At 41.2% G+C, this 24451-nt stretch overlaps 1 protein-coding gene and 1 non-coding gene across 2 annotated transcripts; one reads left to right on the top strand and one right to left on the bottom strand.

The window, feature by feature from the left end:
• Positions 1 to 1746: 1746 nt before the first annotated feature.
• LOC102283510 (17-beta-hydroxysteroid dehydrogenase type 6) lies at positions 1747 to 13147 on the bottom strand. Its single transcript, XM_005903457.3, has 4 exons — positions 12835 to 13147; positions 9835 to 10093; positions 5950 to 6113; positions 1747 to 2206 (listed from the first exon to the last, which is right to left on the bottom strand). The coding sequence occupies exons 1-4, from the start codon at positions 13145 to 13147 to the stop codon at positions 1989 to 1991; spliced, it is 954 nt and encodes a 317-aa protein (XP_005903519.2). The 3' UTR covers positions 1747 to 1988.
• A 6518-nt stretch (positions 13148 to 19665) lies between these two features.
• TRNAG-CCC (transfer RNA glycine (anticodon CCC)) lies at positions 19666 to 19739 on the top strand. The gene has a single exon. It is a non-coding gene; the product is annotated as a tRNA-Gly (tRNA).
• Positions 19740 to 24451: the final 4712 nt, after the last annotated feature.

Genomic DNA, 24451 nt, shown 5'->3' with positions numbered 1-24451 from the left:
GCTTTCCTGGTAGCTCAGCTGGTCAAGAATCCACCTGCAATGCAGAGACCCTGGTTCGATTCCTAAGTCAGGAAGATTCCCTGGAGAAGGGATAGGCTACCCACCCCAGTATTCTTGGTCTTCCCTGGTGGCCCAGATAGTAAAGAATCTGCCTACAATGTGGGAGACCTGGGTTCAATCCAGTCCATGGGGTCACAGTGTCAGACATGACTGAGCAACTAAGCACAGCACAGCATACTCTTCAAAACTGTAAGAATTGTAAAAGATTTTTTAAAATTGTTACTGGAGTATAGTTAATCCACAACATTATTTTAGTTTCAGGTGTACAGCAAAGTGAATCTGTTATACATATACATATATCCACAGTTTTTTAGATTCTATTCCCATATTGGACATTGCAGAGTATTGAGTAGAGCTCCCTGTGCTCTATCCCTCTTAGTTCTCTATTTTATGTGTAGTAGTGTGTATGTGTCAACCTCATTCTTCTCATTTATCCCTCCCTCCCTTACCGCCTTGTAACCTTAAGATTATTCTCTACAGCTGTAACTCTATTTCTGTTTTGTAGGTAAATTCATTTGTACCCTTTTTTTTAGATTCCACATATAAACAATATCATATTTGTCTTTCTCTGTCTGACTTACTTCACTCAATATGATAATCTCTTGGTTCATCAGTGTTGCTGCAAATGGCATTATTTCACTCTTTTTACGGCTGAGTAATATTCCATTATATATATGCGTGTACCATTTATGGCTAAGTAATACATGCAAAATCCTACTGTATAGCACAGGGAACTACATTCAATATCTTGTGATAAACCATAATGGAAAAGAATATGAAAAAGAAAGTATGTATATATATATGTATGTATAACTGAGTCACTTTGCTGTACAGCAGTAATTAATACATTGTAATACAACTATACTTCAATAAAAAATAAATTTAAGAAAAAAGAAAGAAGTATGGAGATAAAGAAAATGGTCAGGAAAGTGGTGTGAAAAGCTAAATTCTCATTTATCCTAATAGGAAATTAATAAAAAAATGTCTAAAATTAATAAATCAAGAAATAACGGTATGAAAGTGAAAGTGAAGTCGCTCAGTCGTGTCCGACTGTAGTAACCCCATGGACTGCAGCCTACCAGGCTCCTCCATCCATGGGATTTTCCAGGCAAGAGTACTGGAGTGGGTTGCCATTGCCTTCTCCGAATGGTATGAACTATATTATTAAAAAATACAGTGATATATACCAGAAGAAATAGCTGAAAGTCAAAAGCACTCATCTCTGAGGAGCAGCAATGCAGGTGGGAAACAATTATATTTTCATTTTTAAGCTTTTGAGTAATAACTGAATTTTTAACTAAGCATATATTACTTTTAAATTTAACTATATTAAATTAATAACTACATTACTTTTAAATATTAAAAATTAATAATCAGTTCTTCTTTTAATAAAATTTATTTATTGACTTTAATTGGAGGCTTATTACCTTACAATATTGTATTGGTTTTGATATAAAGGAGAAACATATCCAAAAACAGCTGGCTAATAGGAAGAAGATGAAATTAAACATTTATTAAAAGTACCAAAGTACAGACCCATTTCAAGTAAGAATTAACAGACCCACATTTCTCAATAGTCCCTAAGCAACAGTTGATCACAGCACAGAACAGCTATTCACTTACCTAAAGAAATAACATCAAAACAAGCTTAACTGTTTTTAGTCTACTCTAACAGGGCAAGGAAGATTGATGCATTTTGGAAACACTGTCATGCAAAAATGGCTAAAATAGTAGCGATTTAGCACCTAAAGGGAGTAAGCTTTGGATATCTATAACATCAACATGTTGGTTCTCGGATGGTGTCAGATAAATGAGTTTAAGCAAGAAAGTTGATTGCTAGAAAAATTATAGATTATGCATTAGGATCAGAGAGAATCATCAATTTCAGATTTTTGTCTTCATTTCAAGGGCCATCAAATCATTTTTCTTTAGACTGCCTGGGCTGGTTTGGGCCAAGATCTAGTCAATATGTAGTCTGCCAGGGATGTAGGCAAATAAGATAGAGGGACAAAGAAAAACTGAGCATCCCAGCCAGCTGAGTATCGAGTGCGGGGATGCACGGATGTCACAGCATGTTCCATGCAGTCGGTGACCAGGTTTAGGTTTGTGCTACAACTCAGCAGCCCTTGTTTCATGAGATCGTGATCTGTAAACAAAATGAAAAATGGTGGTTAGCAATCATTGTTTAGGGATTTCCATGGTGGCTTAGACGGTAAAGAGTCTGCCTGCAATTCCTGAGACCTGGGTTCGATCCCTGAGTTGGGAAGATCCCCTGGAGAAGGAAATGGTAACCCACTCCAGTATTCTTGTCTGGAAAATCCCATGGACAGAGGAACCTGGCAGGCTACAGTCCGTGGGGTCACAAAGAGTCGGACACGACTGAGCAACTTCACTTTCACTTTCAACTTATTGTTTATATTTCTAAGATCCTGTTGCATGAGGTCACAGAAGTCTAACTACATTTCAGTTCCACAAGAATTAGGCCTATTGGACCTATGCTTCCCAGTATAACAGCCACTAGCCACATGTAGCTAATGAGCACATAAAACATAGCTAGTATGACTGAAAACTGAATTTTAAAATTTAATTAATTTTAAAGCTTAATTCTGTTATTGGAAAATTTTTAAATATGTTTGGAACAATATAGATATGTGAATCTACTTTTCAATTGGAAATTTTTTAGCATCTTTATTGAGATAATTCACATTCGTAAAAATCATCCATTTCAAGTATACAAATCAGGGCTTCCCTGATGGTCCAGTGGTTAAGAATTCAGTTTGCTTGGATCCCTGGTCCAGGCAGATCCCACATGCCACAGGTAACTAAGCCTGGCCACCACAAGCACTGAGCCTGTGCTCTGGAGCTGGCAAGGCACAACTACTGAAGCCTGTGCACTTAGAGTCCATGCTCTGCAACAGAAGAAGCCATGGCAATGAGAAGCCCACGGCACCCCAACCAGAAAGTAGCCCCTGCTCACCACTAAAGAGAAAGCCCATGCACAGCAAACAAGACCCAGTGCAGCCAAAACAAATAAGTAGATAAAAATTTTTTAAAATCAAGTATACAAATCAAGGAGTTCCCTGGTTATCCAGTGGTTAGGATTCAGTGCTTTCACTGCTGTAACTTGGGTTCAGTCCCTGGTTAGGGAATTGACATCCCACAAGCCAAGTGACATAATCAAACAATAATAATAAATAAAATAAAATATACAAATCAATGACTTTTAGTTTATCCAGGATTATGCAACCATCACCACAGTCTAAGTTTAAAACATTTCATCATCCCAAAAAGATACCTTATACCCATTAGCAATCACTCTCCCATTTCCTGACAACCCACACTTGCCCTAGGCAAATGGTAATCTACTTTCTGTCTCTACAGATTGCCTTTTATGGATATTTCATATAAATAGAATTATAGATCATGGTCTTTTGTGATTGGCTCCTTTCAGGGAGCAAAGTGTTCTCACAGTTCATCTATGCTGTAGCATGTATCAGTACTTCATTTTTTTTATTGCCAAGTAATATTCCATTGTATGGTTATATCACATTTTGTTTTTCCCTTCAACAGTTGATGGACATTTGAGTTGTTTCCACTCTGGGGCTATTATGAATAATGCTTCTGGCAACTATCAGTTGTATTAATCCAAATACAGAAGTACTTCCTAGGAAAATTTAGTATCCCAGTTGAGATGCGGAGAAGGCAATGGCACCCCACTCCAGTATTCTTGCCTGGAAAATCCCATGGACCGAGGAGCCTGGTGGGCTGCAGTCCATGGGGTCGCTAAGAGTCGGACACGACTGAAGCGACTTAGCAGCAGCAGCAGCAGCAGTTGAGATGTGCTGTAAATGTAAACTACACATCAATTTTCAAAGACTAATAGGGAAAAAATATAAAATATCTTATCAATAACTTTTATATTGATAATAAATGTTAAACGATAGTATTTTGGATATATATATGGGATTAAGTGCCGAAGAATTGATGCTTTTGAACTGTGGTGTTGGAGAAGACTCTTGAGAGTCCCTTGGACTGCAAGGAGATCCCACCAGTCCATTCTAAATGAGATCAGCCCTGGGTGTTCTTTGGAAGGAATGATGCTAAAGCTGAAACTCCAGTACTTTTGCTACCTCATGTGAAGAGTTGACTCATTGGAAAAGACTCTGATGCTGGGAGGGACTAGGGGCAGGAGGAGAAGGGGACGACAGAGGATGAGATGGCTGGATGGCATCACCAACTCGATGGACATGAGTTTGAGTGAACTCCAGGAGATGGTGATGGACAGGGAGGCCTGGCGTGCTGCGATTCATGGGGTCTCAAAGAGTCGGACACAACTGAGCAACTGAACTGAACTGAACTGAAAGTAAAATGTATTAAAATTAATTTAACCTGGTTTTTTTTTTTTAAAAAGTATCTACTGGGAAATATAAGATTATATATATATGGTTCTCATATATCTATTGGATAGCACTGATCTAAATTATTCTGATCTAGGGACAAATAAATGAACAATTTCAACTCCTTTAAATCATTAAATACATATATCCCTCCTTTTACATAAAGCCACTTCTTAGTAAATTCTCTTGTCCTTTGATTTCTGTTGTCAAATATATGTACCCACAAGGGGAGACAAATTCTCTAATAGTTTAAAACTTTAGGTAGAGAAGAGCTCAGAAGAGCAGCTGGCTGCCTGACTTGTTAGGAATTGTAGTTCCCTAGCTTTGTATTCTGAGAGGCTCAGGAAGTTTTCTATCAGTCTTTCCTTGATCCAATTTCTCTCCCCTCTGTGGATAGTCACCCCCCTAAGCCTAATGTACCCAGAAGACAGGGCTGGAGGTCAGGAGTCTTCCATGTGCACATTCCCCTTCTCCTTTCTCTGTACTGAGCTATCACCCAAAGTCAAGGCCAGGGCTACTGCTACCTGCCACGGAGCCTTTTTGTGAATGGGAAAAGAGAGCTGCTCCCTTTGGCCTTGGCAAGCTGCTAAATTCTTTATGTGAAAAAAAAGTACCCCTTCCCCAGGAGCGATTCCCTGGTGGCAATGGTAAAGCATCTGCCCGAAATGTGGGAGACCCGGGTTCGATCCCTGGGTTGGGAAGATCCCCTGGAGAAGAAAATGGCAACCCACTCCAGTACTCTTGCCTAGAAAATTCCATGGATGGAGGAGCCTAGTGGGCTACAGTCCATGGGGTCACAAAGAGTCGGACACGACTCCACAACTTCCCCAGGAAGGTGCACCCCACACTAGTGTGCATGACTTTCTTCTACTTAAAGGACTTCTTTAAGCCCTCCCTCTTCCCCCAAAACCGATCCTCCTCCATGCCATGAAATTGAACCTTCTCACTCCTGCAAGACTCCCACGGCCTGCACATGAGGTCCAACCTCTGGGAATGGCCGACAGTGCCCTGCAAATCCTGTCCTAATCCACTTACCTCTCCCCACCTATATGCACCCTCCCTCCTCTCATAATAAAATGTGGAGTTTGTGGCTAGGCTGTTACCCAAAGAGTAGATAATACTGAATGCTCAACTAAGCAGGCCTCCCACACCAGCCCCTTCAAACTGTGAAGAGGCACCCCCTCACAAAATCCAGAGACTCCATGTTTCCAACCACATAATACCTCCCTGGTGCTCAGGTGTCCAGGCCCATATGTGACAGGGCAGGGCAAGCTCTGGCCTGAGGCTGCTTGTATGGCCTCTTCCTCAGCCACAACAGCCATCACCACACCAACTATGAAGGCGCTGGGACCTTCCTGAACCTTCCCTCTTGTCTTGGGAAGGCTTTACTGAAGGTGATTTATTCTTAGAAGATCTCCCAGTCTGTCTCTACCAACCGCCTTTGCCCTTTTCGTGCAAGATTATCCATCATGCCATTAAAAGAAAAGCTCACAGGCATCAAAAAACTTCTGTCCATAGGTCTCCTTAATATGCGCAGGGGTTTCTTTCCAGATTTGTTTCATTATCTCTGAGAACTTCTGCCAATCTGTCATTGCTGTTCTGAAGTAGCCAGGTTCAACCATACTGACTTTCACCCCAAAATGTTGAAGCTCACGCCTAGGGGAAAAAAAACCCTCAAGTTAACTCCTCTGACTGAAAGATACCACAATTTCAATGTTTTCAAGGAGAAAACAAAACAAAATAGTTATAAAAACACCTTTACTGAATATTTTAAAAGATAAAGAAATGGAGGGGAACAAAATAAAATTTTACACATCCCTAGGTGCAATAATTGGGATATGATTATACAAACTACCATAACCATTCAACTCCACATCCATTTATTTAACAGAATTGTTCACTTTCAACCATGTGCTATACACTGGAAAAATGAAGAATACAAGGAATAATAAGGAAAATTAATGTTTTTATGGTATCTACTGGGCTAAGTGTTTTGCATGCACAATCTCAGTAAATTAAGACTCTGCTCACCACCCCTGAAAAACCCACAGTGAGTGAATCTGATAAATAAGCAAATAATTGCAATACAAGTCAAAAGAATTATAAAGGCAAGGTATTAATGGGGCTACATAAGTAGAAAAGAGGATGTAGATTTTCTGAGGGAGTCAAAGAAGGCTTCAGTAAGGAGAAAATGTTTCAGTTGAGCCTCCAAGGATAAAGAGGAAATTTCCAAGTGAAGAAAGAGTGGAGTGGAATACCATACTGATGGAATTGCACTCACAGAAGCAGGGGGCTGTGAAAAATTACAGTGTGTTCAAAGACTGCAAGAGACCATTAGTGGAATATGACGTGGGCATTAAACTGACAAGTCACTGGTCACTCCAGAATATTCGGGTTAGTTCAAAAAACATTTTCGAAAGTATTCATCAGGGGGCCGTGTATGTATCAGGCACTATGCGAAGTGCTGCCTTCACCACGTGAAGTAAGATGGCATTGTGCACCCTGTGAGGTATTCTTTCAGTACTCCAGGACAGTGATGAGGGCTGCTCCCTGCTCTAGAGGTTGGAGCACCTTGCTAGAGAAGATGAAGCCCAAGCTAATGTCAAGGAGAAAAGTTTGGAGCAGTGTTTCATAAGAATATAAAACACAAAGCATCGTGATCCTCTAAAGGAATGAATGGTTCCCAAAGTGTGGACCCCAGATCAATAGCATCAGCATCTGGGAACTTGCTAGAATGCAGATTACTGAGCCCAAGTCTAAATTTACTAAATCAGAAACTCTGGGGGTAAGAACCAACAATCTGTCCAAAGTAGCCTTCCAGGTGACTCTGAGGCATGCTAAAAGTTAAGAACCACTGCTCTAAAGGAAAACCCTCCCTTATCAAACCAAAGCCTAAAACCTTTCAAGTTAAAGCTTCAGAAAATGATTCTCCAGGTACCTGTGTGTATTGGAGCAGAAGGAGGGGCTAGGCAAGCCAGGGGTGCTTTGGCCCTTTGCATTTCACTTCCCCTTGCAGCTTTCTCATACATTCCCCACACGCCACATCTCCATCACCTTTAAAATTCTAACTCAAATGGGGGACAAAACTTCCTTTTTCTGTTTATCCTTAGCATAATTAAGGCAAACTGGAATTTCCTACAGGAACTAAATAATGATTTAAAGGTTGGAAGGGCATGTCTTTGCTCTTGGCCTGGGAGTCCAAGAGGCATGAGCAGTGGTAAATCAGCAGGCAGCGGCCCCATGGAGGTGGTCAAAATGTTGGATAGGCAGGAAGCCAGGAAAGATGCCTGCCATACAGTAACAACTCATGTAATGTCCTTGGTTATTTCCCTACTCCTTTCCTAAGCAGATAATATGATATGCACATTATATTAGATATATACCAGTCATGGCATGTGGTAAGTTAAATAATGACTCCCAAGCATATCAGGTCCTAATCCCTGAAACCTGTAAATGTTACCTTATGTGGCAAAGACTTTACAAGTTTGATTGAGTTAAGGATCTTAAGCTAGGGAGACTATGCCAGGTGATCTGGGTGCATCCTAAATGCAATCACAACTGTCCTTATAAGAGAGGCATAGGTAGATCCAAAGACCAACAGAGGAAGAGAAGGCAAAGTGACCATAAAGGCAGAGGTTGATGTGGCCACAAGCCAAGGAATTCCAGCAGCCACCAGAAGCAGAAGGCAAGTAACAGATTCTCTCCTAGAGCCTTCAGAAGAACATGGCCCTGTCAACAACTGACTTTGGCCCAGTGATGCTGATTTCAGACTTCTAGACTCCAGAACTGTGAGAGAATAAATGTGTGCTGTTGTAAGACAGGGAGAAGGCAATGGCACCCCACTCCAGTACTCTTGCCTGGAAAATCCCATGGATGGAGGAGCCTGGTGGGCTGCAGTCCATGGGGTCGATAAGAGTCAGACACGACTGAGCGACTTCACTTTCACTTTTCACTTTTATGCCCTCGAGAAGGAAATGGCAACCCACTCCGGTGTTCTTTCCTGGAGAATCCCAGGGATGGGGGAGCCTGGTGGGCTGCAGTCCATGGGGTCGCACAGAGTCGGACATGACTGAAGTGACTTAGCAGTAGCAGTTGTAAGACACCATGCACCATAAATTACTTGTGGAAACTTATTACAACTGCCATAGGAAGTTAATTCATGATGTCTGTAATATTCGTAGCTTGTTTCTAAGAGAAACTGCCCCTAGAGTCAGCCTGTGCTAAAGGAGAGTCTGTGCAGCACTATTCTGTACCGTGTGACTGCATCCTCATGTCTACAGCTGGCATGACCAGGAAGGGTCCTTAATGGGAGAAGAGCCCTTCTTAGGACTGGACAGTGACTCAGCCTGTTATTACCAAGATGGCCATGGCAAATTACTGAACCTTTGTGCCTCAGTTTCCCTAGATATATAATAAGGATAAAAATAATTTCTTCCTCACTGGGTTGCTATGAAAATTAAATGATTTATTAGATGTAAAATACTCACAGCAGTGCCTAACAGATAGTAAGTGCAAAAAAAATCACATCATGCAATGTCATACAGAATACCCAAAAAAACGATCTCAAGCCCAACAGGATTCTCTGTCTCAGAAATTAAAATATGAAGGGAGCTATAAAAAGAAAGAACCGCTGATAGAGGAGCAGGAAGCTGAAGTGAGGTATTTTAAAAAGCCAGGAGGTAGAGGCAGGGCCATTAGAGGGTTGTGGCAAACTAAAGTTATAAGAAAAAAAAGAAACCATTAGATAAAGAGAAGATATACAGAATAAAGGGATGAAATAAGTTAACTGCAAGCAGATGAGCACCAGAAAGGGTTGCTGTGAAGAGATGAGGACAGGAGGAAAGAGGACAGTCATCCTCTCTTCAGAAAGAAAATTTTACCAAGGATATATCTTGAGAGTTAAAATGTGGTATGGTGACAGGAGACAGAGACTTCGGTCAAAACACGGCTCTGCCAAATCATCGTTGTTGCAGGTGAACTTTGAATAGATACTAAATCTGAGCCCCAGCTTTCTGTATGAAACAGACTAGCAATAATATCTAGTAAACAATAATATTTGAATATTATCTAATACATAATATCTAGTAAACATATCAGATTTTGGAAGTGATGAAATAAAATAATGTAGGTGAAAGTGACTAGTGACTAGGAGGTAGTGGTGACTAAGACATATCTAAGTGCTCAGTGGTTGCTTTTGTTTGTTTGGGGGTTTCTTTGCCACTTTATTTTTTTAATTGAGGGATAATCGCTTTACAGAATTTTGTGGTTTTCTGTCATCCATCAAAAAGAATCAAGCGTGTCCCCTCCTTCCCACACCTCCCTCCCATCTCCCTCCCCATCCCACTCTCCTAGATTGTTTTTAACTTTAGAGTCTCACCTCAGAATATCTGAGAAGGCTTCCACTCCATACTTGGAACAACTGTAGACTGCTCCAAAGAAAGCAATTCTTCCCAGAATGCTGGAGACATTGACAATTCTCCCCTGTGCTTTCCTGACCAGGGGAAGCATGCTCAGGGTCACCTCTATCACACCAATGAGGTTCACCCTAAGGGTATCCCTGTAGGTCTCAATCTTTATCCACTCAGCATAGCCATGTGAGTGAAAAATGCCTGCATTGTTGACCAGACCCCAGAGCCCTAAAACAATAAAAATCAAAGCAGGAGTTTAGTTTCAGACAAAAATGACAGACTTCTTCTACCTTGATCAATCTTCCTGTTGAAAACAGCTAAAAATGCTAGACAAAATATACTTTTTCAATCTTAAATCAAAATATGTATTTTCAATCTTAAACACATCTATCAGTAAGAACATAAAAGAAGGTCAAGCCAAAAACAAAGAGAAGGCAGGAATCCAGGGAGGATAAATAGAACCTTAATGATAGCTTTTGATTTGAGGGAATTTGCCAAACAGTGTGAATTGAACTTCAGTATTTATAGCATCAAAAAATATACACAATTAGAAGATATGAAGTCCAAGGCCCACTAAGGTAGGGAGTCTAGTAAAAAGACTCTTTCTGGATTAAATGGCTATATTATCACTTTAAGGGTGAAACAGAAAGTACTTCCAAAGGACTGAAAGTATAACTTCCTGTCTTGAGCTCTGGGATTGGAGGGAGAAGAGAAGAATCAGTCTCAAGGACCAAAATGAAAAGCAGATTTGGTGAAGATGAGACAATAAGAGTTCTCCTTTAGATTTGGTGAGTTTGAGCTTCCAGTAGAATTTCCAGTTGAGAAAACCAGCAAGTAGTTGGAAATTCAGGTGTGATGAACAAGAAATAATTTAGAAATCAAGAGCATAAAGGTAATAGATTAAACTATGCGTAAATGAGATCCATTCAACACTTGTTGAGCCCTTAACATGTATCAGACAACATGTTAGAAACTGGGAATACCGTGATGGTTAAGAGATATCCATGTCCTTGAGAACACTCTCTAACAGGTGGGAAAACATTAACAATAATAATAACGATACAGTAGAAATAAACCACTATATACAGCATAGAGGCTATAACTAACCATAACTTCTGACTCTGGAGTCAAGAACATCCTCAGGTAGGAGTAATATTTTAAAATCAGTTTTCTAATTTAAAGTAAATTAAAAAAAATAAACATTCTTCAATCCAAAAAAAATAATTTTATTACTATTTTAGAACTCATTGGATGAATAAATATCTAATAGGTCCAATTATCAGGACCTAAAGAATCATAAAACAAGTAGAGAAAGAAGAAGGGGATCAAAGAGGATTTGGATAATATCCAAAATGAACTTTAGAAAAGTGGATTTATCCATAATTGCCAAAAAATTTAAAACAACCAAGATGTCCTTCAGTAAGCGAATGGATAAACAAACTGCAGTGCATATAGTGGAATATTATTCAGTAATAAAATTAAATGAGTACTCAGTTCAGTTCAGTCACTCAGTTGTGTCCGACTCTTTGCGACCCCATGAATCGCAGCACGTCAGGCCTCCCTGTCCATCACCAACTCCTGGAGTTCACCCAGACCCATGTCCATCAAGTCAGTGATGCCATCCAGCCATCTCATCCTCTGTCGTCCCCTTCTCCTCCTGCCCCCAATCCCTCCCAGCATCAGAATCTTTTCCAATGAGTCAACTCTTCGCATGAGGTGGCCAGAGTACTGGAGTTTCAGCTTCAGCATCATTCCCTCCAAAGAAATCCCAGGGCTGATCTCCTTCAGAATGGGCTGGTTGGCACGGAGGGACCTTAAGTGCATACTGTTAAATGAAAGAAGCCAGTCTAAAAAGCTATATCCAATATGATTCCAATTGCATGACATCTGAGAAAAGGCAAAACTATGGAAAGAGTGGGGACAACAGAGGACGAGATGGTTGGATCGCATCTCTGAGTTTGAGCAAGCTCCAGGAGATGGTGAAGGACAGGGAGGCCTGGTGTGCTGAAATCCATGGGGTCGCAAAGAGTTAGACACAAATGAGTAACTGCACAACAAGATGGAAAGAGTAAAAGGCTGCACAGTTGCCAGGATTTGGGAGGAGGTGGGGAGAGCAGAGGAGATGAATAGGTGGAGCCAAAGGATTTTTAGGGCACTGAAAGTATTCTGCATCATATTATAACACAAATGAGTAACTTCACAACAAGATGGAAAGAGTAAAAGGCTGCACAGTTGCCAGGATTTTGGAGGAGGTGGGGAGAGCAGAGGAGATAGATAGGTGGAGCCAAAGGATTTTTAGGGCACTGAAAGTATTCTGCATCATATTATAATGGTAAATATAGGATATTTTACATTTGGCAAAACCTATAGAACCATACAACACAAAGTGGATCCTAATGTAAACTATAGACTTTCATTAATGCTAATGTATCAACATCAGTTTATCAATGTAATAAATGTACCACACCAATGCAAGATGTTACTAATAGGAGAAACTATAAGAGGGGGGTTGCATATGGGAACTCAGTGCTTTCCAACTTTTCTGTAAATCTATCACTGCTCTAAGGAATACAGCCTATTAATTAGAAAAAATAAAATGAAAACTTGTTTTAAAAAAAGAATAGATGATCAAAGGCTGGCTTCAAGGAAGGGCAGAAGAAGCAGATCCTTAAGAACCTCTTGAAAATTCTTCAAACGTAAAGAATTGTGAAGAAAAGGATTGTAGTTGTAAATACTTCACTTGCAAGGTGAGATAATAGCCTTGAAATCTGAAATCTACTGGGTTCATTTTTCAATACAAACATTGTTAAGGAAAAAAACACACTGCCAAAGATCACAACTGTCTTTCAAATGACAAAGCCAGTCTTTCAAGCCCTGCTTTTGAGATTATATATGTGTAATATATATGCACATAAAATGTTAACATCTTCACGCCTGAGTAAATGAAAGGAGAAAAAACTTGCCCATACCTCTGTCCCCAACACGCTCCTTCACCCACTCAGTGGCCGCAGCGATGCTCTCTGTCTTGGTGACGTCCAGAATCACTGTCTGCAGCCTGTCTGATGTCTGGTTCCTCAGCTGCTCGGCCCCCTGCTCCGTCAGACACCCAGCCAGGACCCTCAAGCCTCGCAGGTCCAGCTGCCTGGCCAGCTGGTTCCCAAAGCCCGAGTCACAGCCCGTGATGAAGACAAACTTGTCCTGGAGGTGGCTCACCACCTGCCTCTCTCGGTACCAGCGCAGGAGGTAGTACAGGCCCAAGAGGACTGCCAGGTACAGCCACATGGTGAGAGGACTTCCTTCAAAAGAAAAAGAACAGCTTTCATTTTATTCCTTCCTTTTTTCCTTAACCAGTATTTACTATGTGCCAACCACTGCACTATGTGCTAGGACTCTGTACTAACTAACACATGGTCCTACCCTCTAGCCACAGTCTAGAGAGGGGAGTCAGGGAAGTAACCAAACAACTGCATTGCAATGTGGTAGGTACCAAACAGAAGTATACACAGTCTGATGGAGCTATAAAGGAGAGTGACCCACTACCTGCTAAGTTAGACCTAGCTTCACAGAGGCGATGATTTTTGAAATACTTCTAATAAAATAGTTAAAGAGTTCAAAAAGTGGATACGGATGAAATGACATTCCAGGCAGCAATAATGTGTACATGAATGGAGGAGTGAGCAGCATAAAACTTCCTGATACCTACAAGCAGTTTAGGTGATGTAGAAAGCATATGGAAGAAGAAATGGAAAGTGAGGTGGTAAAGGGTCAGACCAGGAGGGGTCCTGTAAACTACACTAAGGAATCTGGATGTATGTTATAGGCAACAAGGGTATGCCATTAGAAGGTATTAAACTGAAGGCTGAGATGGCCAGATTTAGCTTTAAAAAGATCTGTCTCACAGTGGGAATGAAGGATGGATTAAACAGGGGTGTGATGAAGGCAAAGAGATTAGTTAAGAGATCCAACAGTTTGGTGAGACATTGCAGCCAAAGCAGTTTGGAAATATAGACCAATCATATGCATTGTTGAAATGAATGTTCAGAGATGCCTACACTTCTGTACATAGTTCTAGAGAAACATCCACCTTTTGGGGGCAATCTGTAGTTTCTGGCTGAACTAACATATGACTCATAAAGTCATGTGCATGCTCAGTTGCTCAGTCGTTTCCGACTCTATGCAATCCCATGGACTGAAGCCACCAAGCTCTTCTGTCCATGGGATTTCCCAGGCAGGAGTGGGTTGCCATTTCCTTCTCCAGGGAATCTTCCCAGCCCAAGGATCAAACTCGAATCTCCTGAATCTCCTGTGTCTCCTGCCTTGGCAGGTGGATTCTTTAACACAGAGCCACCTGGGAAGTCATAGATAGAGGTCAAAGATGGGTGTAGGGGTTTCCCTGGTGGTCTAGTGGTTGAGAATCACTTTGTAGTGTAGAAGACACCAGTTGGATCCCTGGCCTGAGAAGACCCCACGTGCCATGGGGCAACTAAGCATGAGCACTGCAACTTATGAGCCTGTGTTCTAGAACCTGAGAACCACAACTACTGAGCCCACGTGAAGCCTGCATGCCTGGAGCCCATGCTCCACCACAAGAGAAACCACCACAGGTAGAAACCCATGTGCCATAACCAGAGAGGAAGCCCCCACTCACCGCAACTAGACAAAGCCCAAGTGCAGCAACGAAGACCCAGATCAGCCATAAATAAAGCTTTTTTTTTTAATAGATGGGTTTGGACCCACTAGGACATCACAAGGCTTACACAATGTTTACCTTAGCTTGGCTTTAAGGTCTCCCCAGTGCTCTGGTCCCAGATTTCTTTCTTAGCCTCCTCTTTGACCACCCTCTTTTACACCCTACTCTTTAGCTGTAATAAGCACCTTTCAATAACCCACACAGTACAGGCTTTTCATGCCCCAATATACAATTCTGTCTATAATTCTTTCCCAGCTCTCATCCATTTGACAAATAATACTCATCTGTTAAGACTCCACTGAATCATTTTCATTCAACGACATCAATTCAACATCCACTATGAGTCAGACACAATGTAAAGCACTGATACACAAAAGTGAACAAAACAAGATTCCATTATGCATTGAATTCATGGTCTAAGTGTAAAGACTGACAAGAAAACAGTGCGATATACAGTCATCCCTTGGTATCCATAAGGGGTTGGTCCCAGGACCCTTCACAAATACCAAAATCTGAGGATGTTCTGTCCCTTATGTAAAATGACATAGCATTTGCATATAACCTATGAATATCCTCTTTAAATCATCTCTAGATTACTTATCATACCTAATATAATGTAAATGATATGGAAATAGGTGAAAATACAATGTAAATGCCTGTAATTAGTTGTAAATGTGGTGTAAATGCTATGTAAATAGTTGCTGGCATGAAGCAAATTCAAGTTTAGCTTTTTTGGAACTTTCCGGAAATTTTTTTCCTAATATTTTTAATCTGTGGTTGGTTGAATCTGCAGGTGCAAAACCAGTAGATATGGAGGGCCAACCATAATAGAAGTGAGGGCCAGATGCTGTTGGAGCATTCAGGAGAGGCTTCCAAGCCAGTCTAAGAACTGAGAGGTTTCCTAATGAGAATAAAATATAACTTCAGATCAAAAGCATAATAAAAGCAGCTAACACTTGCAAAGCACGTGCTGTAGTACATACAGGTCCTGTTATAAGCATTTCATATATATTAAGTCATTGAATTTTCATAACAGCCCATTAAGGTAGATCCTATCAATATCCCTGTGTGTCAGTTCAGATGCCAAGACAGAAACAGACATGCAAGGCACTCACTGGGGGAAAATACCTAAAAAGACTAAAGGTGGAAAGTGCAGGAGTGGGTGCCAATACAGGTCTGAAACAAGAAAGAGAAGGAAAAAAGGATTTAAAAAGAAGAAACTTAAACTGCAGTTCAGCCCTGAGAAAGTCTCAACTAGGCCAACGAGGGTCCTTGAACAAAGACTGCCCAGTAGAGTTCTACATTGGGCTGAACTGGTTGGAACTTTCAGTTCCACCTCCTGACCTCCAGGGAGAGGAGAGGATTTGGAGATTGAGTTTAATCAGTAATGGCCAATGATTTAAGGGGCGTCCCTGATAGCTCAGCTAGTAAAAAATTGGCCTGCAATGCAGGAGACCCTGGTTCGATTCCTAGGTTGGGAAGTTCCCTTGGAGAAGGGCATGGTAACCCACTCCAGTATTTTTGCCTGGAGAATCCCATGGACAGAGGAACCTGGTGGGCTGCAGTCCATGGGGTCACAAAGAGTCAGACACGACTGAGCGACTAAGCATGCACTGATTTAAATCAATTATGCCTATATAATGAAGTCTCCACCAAAACCAAAAAGGATAGGGTTCAGAGAGCTTCCAGATGAACATTCGGAGATTCAGGGAGGGTGGCTTGGAGAGGGCACAGAAGCTCTGTGTCATTTCCCCATGATGGTGGTTTAGTCACTAAGTCATGTCCAACTCTTACGACCCCATGGACTGTAGCCTGCCAGGTTCCTCTGTCCATGGGGTTCTTGACAAGAATACTGGAGTGGATTGCCATTTCCTTCTCCAGGGGATCTTCCTGACCCAGGGATTGAACCTGGGTCTCTTGCATTGCAGGCAGATTATTTACCAAGTGAGCTACAAGGGAAGCCCAGACCTTGCCCTAAGCATCTCTTCCGTCTAGCTGCTCCTGAGTTATATCCTTTTATAATAAACCAGTCATCAGATAAGTAAAATGTCCCTCTGTAAGTTCTGTTAGCCCCTATAGCAAATTAATTAAACCCAAGGATGGGGTTGCTGGATCTTTCAATCTACCATCCATCAGAAGCACGGGTGATAATCTGGGCTTATAACTGGTGTCTGAAGTGAGGGGTGAAGAGAGTAGTAGGGTTGTAGGACTGAACCCTTAACCTGTGGAATCTAATGTTGTCTCCTTGTCGTTAGCGTCAGAACTGAGTTGAATTGTGAAACACCTAGCTGGTGTTGGAGAGAATCATTTTTTTATAATTAGGTCCAGAACTGTTGAGGTGAATAGAACTCGAGGAGCCAGTGAAGGGGAGAAAACAGTGGATAAAGACATTGATTGGTCCCTCCCTGCTCTTCTCTTTCTCTCCTTTTCCCTCCTCCCACTGCCTCCGTATTCTCTCCCCTCCCCCAGGTTTTCTGCTCTCTCCAGTATGAGTCCTGTGTTCTCTAGCCAACTGCCTCTGTTCTGCCCAGTTGTCATTCTCTGGTACACTGTACTAACAGAGCTTCATCCTGCCTGTTTACTGACTAAAAGGGTAATTTCCTGATGCCATTCAAAGATGAGAATCCATGTCCCCCGTGAGGAGGAAGCTTGGAAACCACAGCCTTTCTACATATTACTATTCAATCACCACATAGTAAGACTAAACTTGAAAGAGAGATATGCCAGGCCAAGCAGAATCCCAAAACATAGGCCTAAATTGAATGTGAATCAAAAGCCTTGAGGTGTTTTGACTATTTCAAATATCTATATCCCTTGACCTGACCATTTTCTGAGGCTCTATCCTGTCTTTCTAATTTCCTTAAGTACTTTTCAGCCAGATGTTGAGCCAGATAGTCAATATATCCAAGATAGAACACATCATATTTTCTCCTAAAACTGTTTCTCCTCCAGGATTCCCAATTTCTATTTGTATTATTTTTAGTCTTAAGGCTCTGACACTTTCTCTTCATTGCCCCATGCATTCCCTCCAGAGATGAGGCGGTAGAGTCCAGCTCTCTAGTATCTGGAGCACCTGTCCCCTACCCTTCACTCCCATGGTCACATCCATCGTTCAAGCCTTCAACATTCAATACCTCTTGCTTGACCTATCATAGAAGCCTTCTCACCATCCCCACAGTGTTAGTCCCTTCTCACCTCCACACAGTGCTGTCTGATAATTTTCCTCAAGCACAGCTCTGTTGATGTCACTACTTGAAAAGCATGTACTGTGCTTAGTCACTCAGTCGTGTCCCACTCTTTACAACCCTATGGGCTGTAGCCCACCAGGCTCCTCTGTCCATGGGAATTCTCCAGGCAAGAATGCTAGAATGAGTTGCCATGCCCTTCTCCAGGGGATCTTCCCAACACAGGAATTGAACTGGGATCTCCTTCATTGCAGGCATATTCTTTATCAGCTGAGCTACTAGGGAAGCCCCACAGAAGAAACATATTCCAACATAATAAAGACCATATGTGACAAGCCCACAGGCTTCCCAGGTGGGAAAACATAGGGAAAAATTCCTTGATGTTGACCTTGGCAACAATTTTTTTGGCTGTGAAACCGAAAGCAACAAAAGTAAAAATAAGTGGGTCTACATCAAACTAAAAAGTTTCTACACAACCAAAGAAACAATCAACAAAATGAAAAGGCAACCTATAGAATGAGAGAAATATCTGCAAACTGTATATCTGATAAGGAGTTAACATCCAAAATATAGAAGGGACTCATAAAACTCAATAGCAAAATAAATCCAATTACAAAAGAGCTCCAGGAGTTGGTGATGGACAGGGAGGCCTGGCGTGCTGTGGTTCATGGGATCGCAAAGAATTGGACACGACTGAGTGACTGAACTGAGAGAGGATCTGCATAGACATTTTTCCAAAGAAGTCATATAAACAGCCAACAGATACATGAAAAGAAGCTCAATATCACTAATCATGAGGAAAATGCAAATCAAAATCAGAATGATCACTTCATGTCTGTTAGAATGGCTGCTATCAAAGAGACAAGAGTTAACAAGTGTTTCCAAGGATAGGGGAAAAAAATCCACCTATGTCAACAGTCCCAAGGTTGAACAACTAGAACAACCTGAGGAGGTTGGGAGAAAGAAAGGGAAAGCCTAGGAGAAGTCTCAGGGCAGTACTGAAGGCGGGGCTCGCTTAGCAGGTGTCTTCTAAGCCACCAACTGAGCCACCTCCTTGGACTGAAGACTCTCAAATGGAAACACGACTCTGTAGGTGTTACTTCTGAGCCTTTTCTTTACCAACAGCGAAGTCATTGGCCCATTCTGTCTTGGAGACTTCATCCTAAGACCATCTACAATGAACTGTAGAGCTCATCTGGCCATCCCCAAGCCTGAGATTCCCTTACTGCTCTCCCCACTTAGCAGGGTGAGCTTTTCTCTAAGGGAACAGTGTTTGTTTTTGTGGATGGGGCCATGTAAGCATGAAAGGAAAGGGAAAATATAGCAGAAGAGGAAAGAAAGGTAGAAAAAGGTGTGGGGAAGTAGAGGGTTCCAGGGGCTCCACGAGAAAGTAGAGATGGCTTAATCTCTGCCTAAGCATCCACCAGGATGTCCCTTCTTTGTCTTTCCTGCCATCATCAGTCTTTGGAGCCCATCCTCACCAGCCCAGGTCTTGTTCAGTGACAGGGCCCCAAGAAGGAAGCAGGAAGGTTTGGGGCCCCATGAACTGACCTCTCTGGATGCCTTGGAATCTGGGGTGAACACAGGGTCACTAGCCACTGGTATGGATATTAGAAATATTAATATTGACTACTACCTCTGATTGGTTTCTCTAAAACCTGAAAATCCCAACAAAAACTAGCCATAATACTGTGTCATCAATCTCTCAGTAGAGCAACCATAAAAACCTGACACAGAAAATGAAAGGAAAAACCCAAGAAAAGTCCTAGGGAGGTTGGCAATCCTCAAGATTAGGCTCGCTGCTAAACTGGGCTTCCCCACCCAGTCACTGTACTTGGTGTGTGCCGAAAACTCTCACATCCAAACCTGGAGGTGTTTCAGGCTTCTGTAACTTTCCTCTTCAGCAACTATGCAGAGCAAGGGCTTCCCTGGTGGTCCAGTGGTTAAGATTCTGGCATTCCCAATGCAGAGGGCTCAGGTTCAATCCCTGGTCAGGGAACTAGATCTCACAGACCATAACTAAGAGCCCTGACACTACAATTAAAGACCTCATATACTACAATGAAGACCCAGTGCAGCTGAATTAAAAATATATACAGTGCAGAACACATTCCATTTCTCAGAACACTTTTTTTGGAGTCTGTTATACCAATGAGACCCTTGGCTAATACTCTGCCTACCTTTCCTTTTATTCCTTTCCAATTTGCATGAGTTCCCCTGACCTCAACCCTGATTTTGTGGATAGCATAGAAATATGAGCATGTATTCTGAAGTCAGATTACTTGGGTTCAAATCAGGCTTTACCATTTACTTGTGTAGCCTTGGGCAAGTGAATTAACCTCTCTACCTGTGTTGTTATTGTGCATGCTCAGGCATGTCTGACTTTGCGACCCCATGGACTGTAGCCCGCCTGCCTTCTCCGTCCTGTGAGACTTTTCCAGGCAAGAACACTGGAGTGGGTTGTTATTTCCTCCTCCAGGGGATCTTCCTGACCCAGGAATCGAACCCCGGTCTGCTGCAACTCCTGCATTGCAGGCAGATTCTTTCCCCACTGCACCATTGGGGAAGCCCTCTACCTGTGTGCTCATCTTCAAAATGGGAAAAGGACCCTTCAGTGATTTGTTGGGAGAGTTTAAGTGAGTTAACACATGTAAAGCACTATGTAATTTCTAGATATTATTAGGATTACTTTGGTGGTTGTTGTTTTATTATTGCCATTCTAGACTTTTATCCCTGAACCCTGCCTCTTCCTCTAGGTCTTATCAGAATCACTTTTTCACAGTGTGTGCAACTCCAAGCATTGCAACATCCTTAGTCTTTTCTATATGCTTTTTATCACTACACTGGGCCATACTAGTTCACCCCGACCTTCTTCAGTCTCAAGCAGAGGACCTGTCTCTCTGAAATATAGCACAAGGCAAAATAAGGAATAGCCTTTATTCTCTTCTTTTAAATCTTCAGACATGAGTTTATCTGTAAGGTTCAATCAGTCTAGTCACTGATCCTAAGAGTGAGTCTATCAACAACACACGGATTCGTGGACTGATCCATTGTGACCTTCTTTGTTCTCACACTGGGCATACAAACTAGGTATTACTTGTAAAACAAAGAATGTTGCCCACTATCCAGTTCTACAAGGATCAAGTCATTAGCCTCTGCAGTCACTGACTGGCAGTACACTCTGAAAAGAATTCAGGATGAAGAATGTGATAAGGCATTTTATACTTTGGAAAAACAGATGCCTTAGTTTGAGATATCTCAGGTGGAAAAAAATTTAATGAACCCAGATTTTTGCATCTTCTCATACAGAAAAAAAAGCACTAAGATCATTAACTGAGGACTTCCTTGGTGGTCCAATGGTTAAGAATCTGCCTGCCAATGCCGGGGATCCAGGTTTGATTTCTGGTCTGGGAAGATCCCACATGCCACGGGGGCAGCTAAAACCATGCGCCACAACTACTGAAGCCCACACATTCTAGGGCCTGAGAGCCCGTTCACCTTAGAATCCCTGCTCTGCAACGAGAAGCCACTACATTGGGAAGCCCATGCACCATAACTAGAGAGCAGCCCCTGCTTGCCACAACTAGAGAAAGCCCACATGCAGCAATGAAGACCCAGTGCAGTTCAAATAAATACATAAATAAAATTTTAAATCTTTAATTCAGATATCTGATCCTGGTGGTGCAGTGCATAAGAATCTGCCTACTAATGTAGGGGACATGGGTTCGATCTCTGGTCCAGGAAGTTTCCAGGTACAGCAGAGCAACTAAGCCTGTGCACCACAACCACTGAGCCCGCACTCTAGAGCCTGTGCTCCACAGTGAGAGAAGCCACCACAATCAGAAGCCTGAGCACCACAGTGAAGAGCAACTCCTGCTCATCATAACTTAGAGAAAAAAAAAAAAAGCTTGAGCAAAATAACAAAGACCCAAAACAGCCAAAAATAAAAATTTTTTTAAAGGAGTTCACAAGAACAATCAAACATTGCTATTGAACAAGTAAATATATTCAATTTGGAAAAAGCAATTTATCATTATCTACCAAAGATAATGATCCATCTTCCCTATACCCAAAGATTCCAGTTTAGGTATATAACAACAAAATATGTACACCATAAACATTACTTGTGATAGCCAAAAGCTGGAAACAACCCACACATGCACAAATAGTAGAATGGATAAATAAGTTGAGATATGTTCATGCAATGGAATGCTATACAGTGAAAAAAACAAACTATAGCTACACACAGTTACATGAATGAGTCTCGCAAACATAACACTGTGACACAAAAGAACACATACTACATGATTCCATCTCCACAAAGCTTTAAAATATAAAACTAATCTATGTTGGGACTTCCTTGATGGTGCAGTGGCTAAAATTCCACACTCCCAGTGCAGGGGGCCAAGGGTCAATCCTTGGTCGAGGAACTAGATCCCGATGCCACAACTAAGACCTGAAGCAACCAAATAAATAAAAATAAATCTTTTTTAAAGCTATAAAAATTTTTTAAATTAATCTATGTTGATATTAATACAAATCATATTACTGGTTACTTTGGGGGAGGAGGTAGGGTTCAACAAATGAGAACGGTATTAATGGATTATCTACCATGCTCATAATGTTCTATTACTTGACCTGTGTGGCTGTAACAGAAATGCAAATTTTGTGAAAATTCATTGAACTGTCACCTGTGTGTTTTCTACTCAAATTAGAAAAATTAAAATACCACTTTGGGGCTGGTGCACTGAGATGACCCAGAGGGATGGTATGGGGAGGGAGGTGGGAGGGGGTTTTAGGATGGGGAACACGTGTATACCCGTGGCGGATTCATGTTGATGTATGGCAAAACCAATACAATATTTTAAAGTAAAAAAATAAATAAATAAAATAAAGGCTGAATAATAAAAAAAATACCACCTTGATTAAAAAGAGAAGAAAAGAAACAGTCTGAAGAAAATCACTTCTGCATTTGTCATAAAATTCTTATCAAGAACACTGTGTATCTATACACTGTGTAAGATCCCACATGATAAATCCTGTCATGCATTTAGTACCAGGAAAGATTTTGTCTTTTCTAAGTAAATAGTATACTATTGATTCTTTTTAAATTATCTAATTTTTCCATATTATCTTAGTGGTTTAAGGCCAAATTTAATGTTCAGTCATAGTAATTCTATTCGTCCTCATAAATAGCATTTTCTTCTTCTTCTCTCTTCTCTTTCAACACGTTGATTTTCTTTCTCTTTTTATGTTTCCATTTGCATTTTAATAACTTTTTTTGTGTATGTGTCTTTTATTATAGATTACCTCAAACTCTTTTTGAAGATGCTACATTTGTCCAAGAATAAAATCTAATAGATTCGCCAACCTCAGTCTCTTCCCAAAAGCTGACTCAATCCCTCAGCCAAGTGGGAAAAAAATTAGCAAATACTCCAGTAGTTGATGCCATGTACTGGCATATATATACACATATATCTATGTATAATATAATAAAATGTATATATACACATATACATAAATCATACTTCATTTCATATCAGTATATGAGATTCCACAAAGAGAAAGGACAAATGTTACCTGAGAAATTTTTATTTGTGAATATACATCACATTTCACCTACCTTTGGAATTTTACTTCTTCTCTGTTCTCCACAGGATTAGAAATGTAATGAGAGAAGGAATCATGGGACTATTGAACCCTTGTTTACTGGTCACATGGGTTAAAAAAGAAAGAAAAAAAATTTCACCACTCCCACTGCAAAGAGCTTGCTCATAGTAGGAAATTGGGGTAGGGTTAGGTCAGGACAGAACTAGATCACAGAGCTTCAGCAACACAACTCTCAGGGCTTAATTACATAAAGCTGCTTTTGCTTATCCAAAAGTTCATGAACTTACTCCACAGCTCCCAGCATTAACTAAAAAAGAGCTGGTTTTCCACACTGTCAAGATTCCCAGTTTACAGAGCATATCCAAGGGGTCTTATGTGTAAGTATAAAATCACTGTCAACTTCTAAACAATATTTAAACTGCAAAAGAATAAAGATCAAAAAAGTGGAGAAAATCATCAGTTCAGTTCAGTTCAGTCACTCAGTTGTGTCCTACTCTTTGCGACCCCATGGACTGCAGCATGCCAGGCTTCCCTATCCATCACCAACACCCAGAGCTTGCTCGAACTCATGTCCATTGAGTCGGTGATGCCATCCAACCATCTCATCCTCTGTTGTCCCCTTTTCTTCCTGCCTTCAATCTTTACCAACACTAGGGTGTTTTCCAATGAGTCCGTTCTTCGCATCAGGTAGCCAAAGTGTTGGAGTTTCAGCTTCAGCATCAGAGAAAGCCATGATGATGAATTTTCTTTCAGAAATCAAAGTTGAAGGGTCTTTTAAGAAAATTATAGACCACAATCAAGATCTTTATCCAAACAGATTTTATTTCCAACCCAAAACACACACACACACTCACACCATTTGTTCAGGAAGAGTTTTCAGAGGACTTCATGAACCCCACTGAGCAAGGTCCCTTTCCTTTCCTGCACGCTGCCCATCCCAACCTTCTGCACCTCTTTCACAACACCACTCTCTTGTGGTCAGAGTTCAGGGTGCTTCACTCGCTTGTGCCCTGCCTATAGTTCTCAACAGTGCCAGCCTTGTTCAGCTGCAGAATCTGACCTGTTACAGTCAAAAAAAAAAAAAAAATTAAAAACAGAAAG

The sequence above is a fragment of the Bos mutus genome, chromosome 5 (genome assembly GCF_027580195.1).
Source record: "Bos mutus isolate GX-2022 chromosome 5, NWIPB_WYAK_1.1, whole genome shotgun sequence".
NCBI lineage: Eukaryota > Metazoa > Chordata > Mammalia > Artiodactyla > Bovidae > Bos > Bos mutus.
The sequence above is the reverse complement of the archived record's forward strand: the minus strand, read 5'-3'. Positions and strand labels throughout refer to the sequence as shown.

What these genes read in the sequence shown, in the direction of transcription:
- LOC102283510 (XM_005903457.3), bottom strand. Translation starts at nt 13,147, where the DNA reads ATGTGGCTGTACCTGGCAGTCCTCTTGGGCCTGTACTACCTCCTGCGC. An exon ending in GGAGCGTGTTGGGGACAGAG is followed by an intron (nt 10,094 to 12,834) that starts GTATGGGCAAGT and finishes TTATTGTTTTAG; the next exon opens with GGCTCTGGGGTCTGGTCAAC. An exon ending in GCCTTCTCAGATATTCTGAG is followed by an intron (nt 6,114 to 9,834) that starts GTGAGACTCTAA and finishes TTTTTCCCCTAG; the next exon opens with GCGTGAGCTTCAACATTTTG.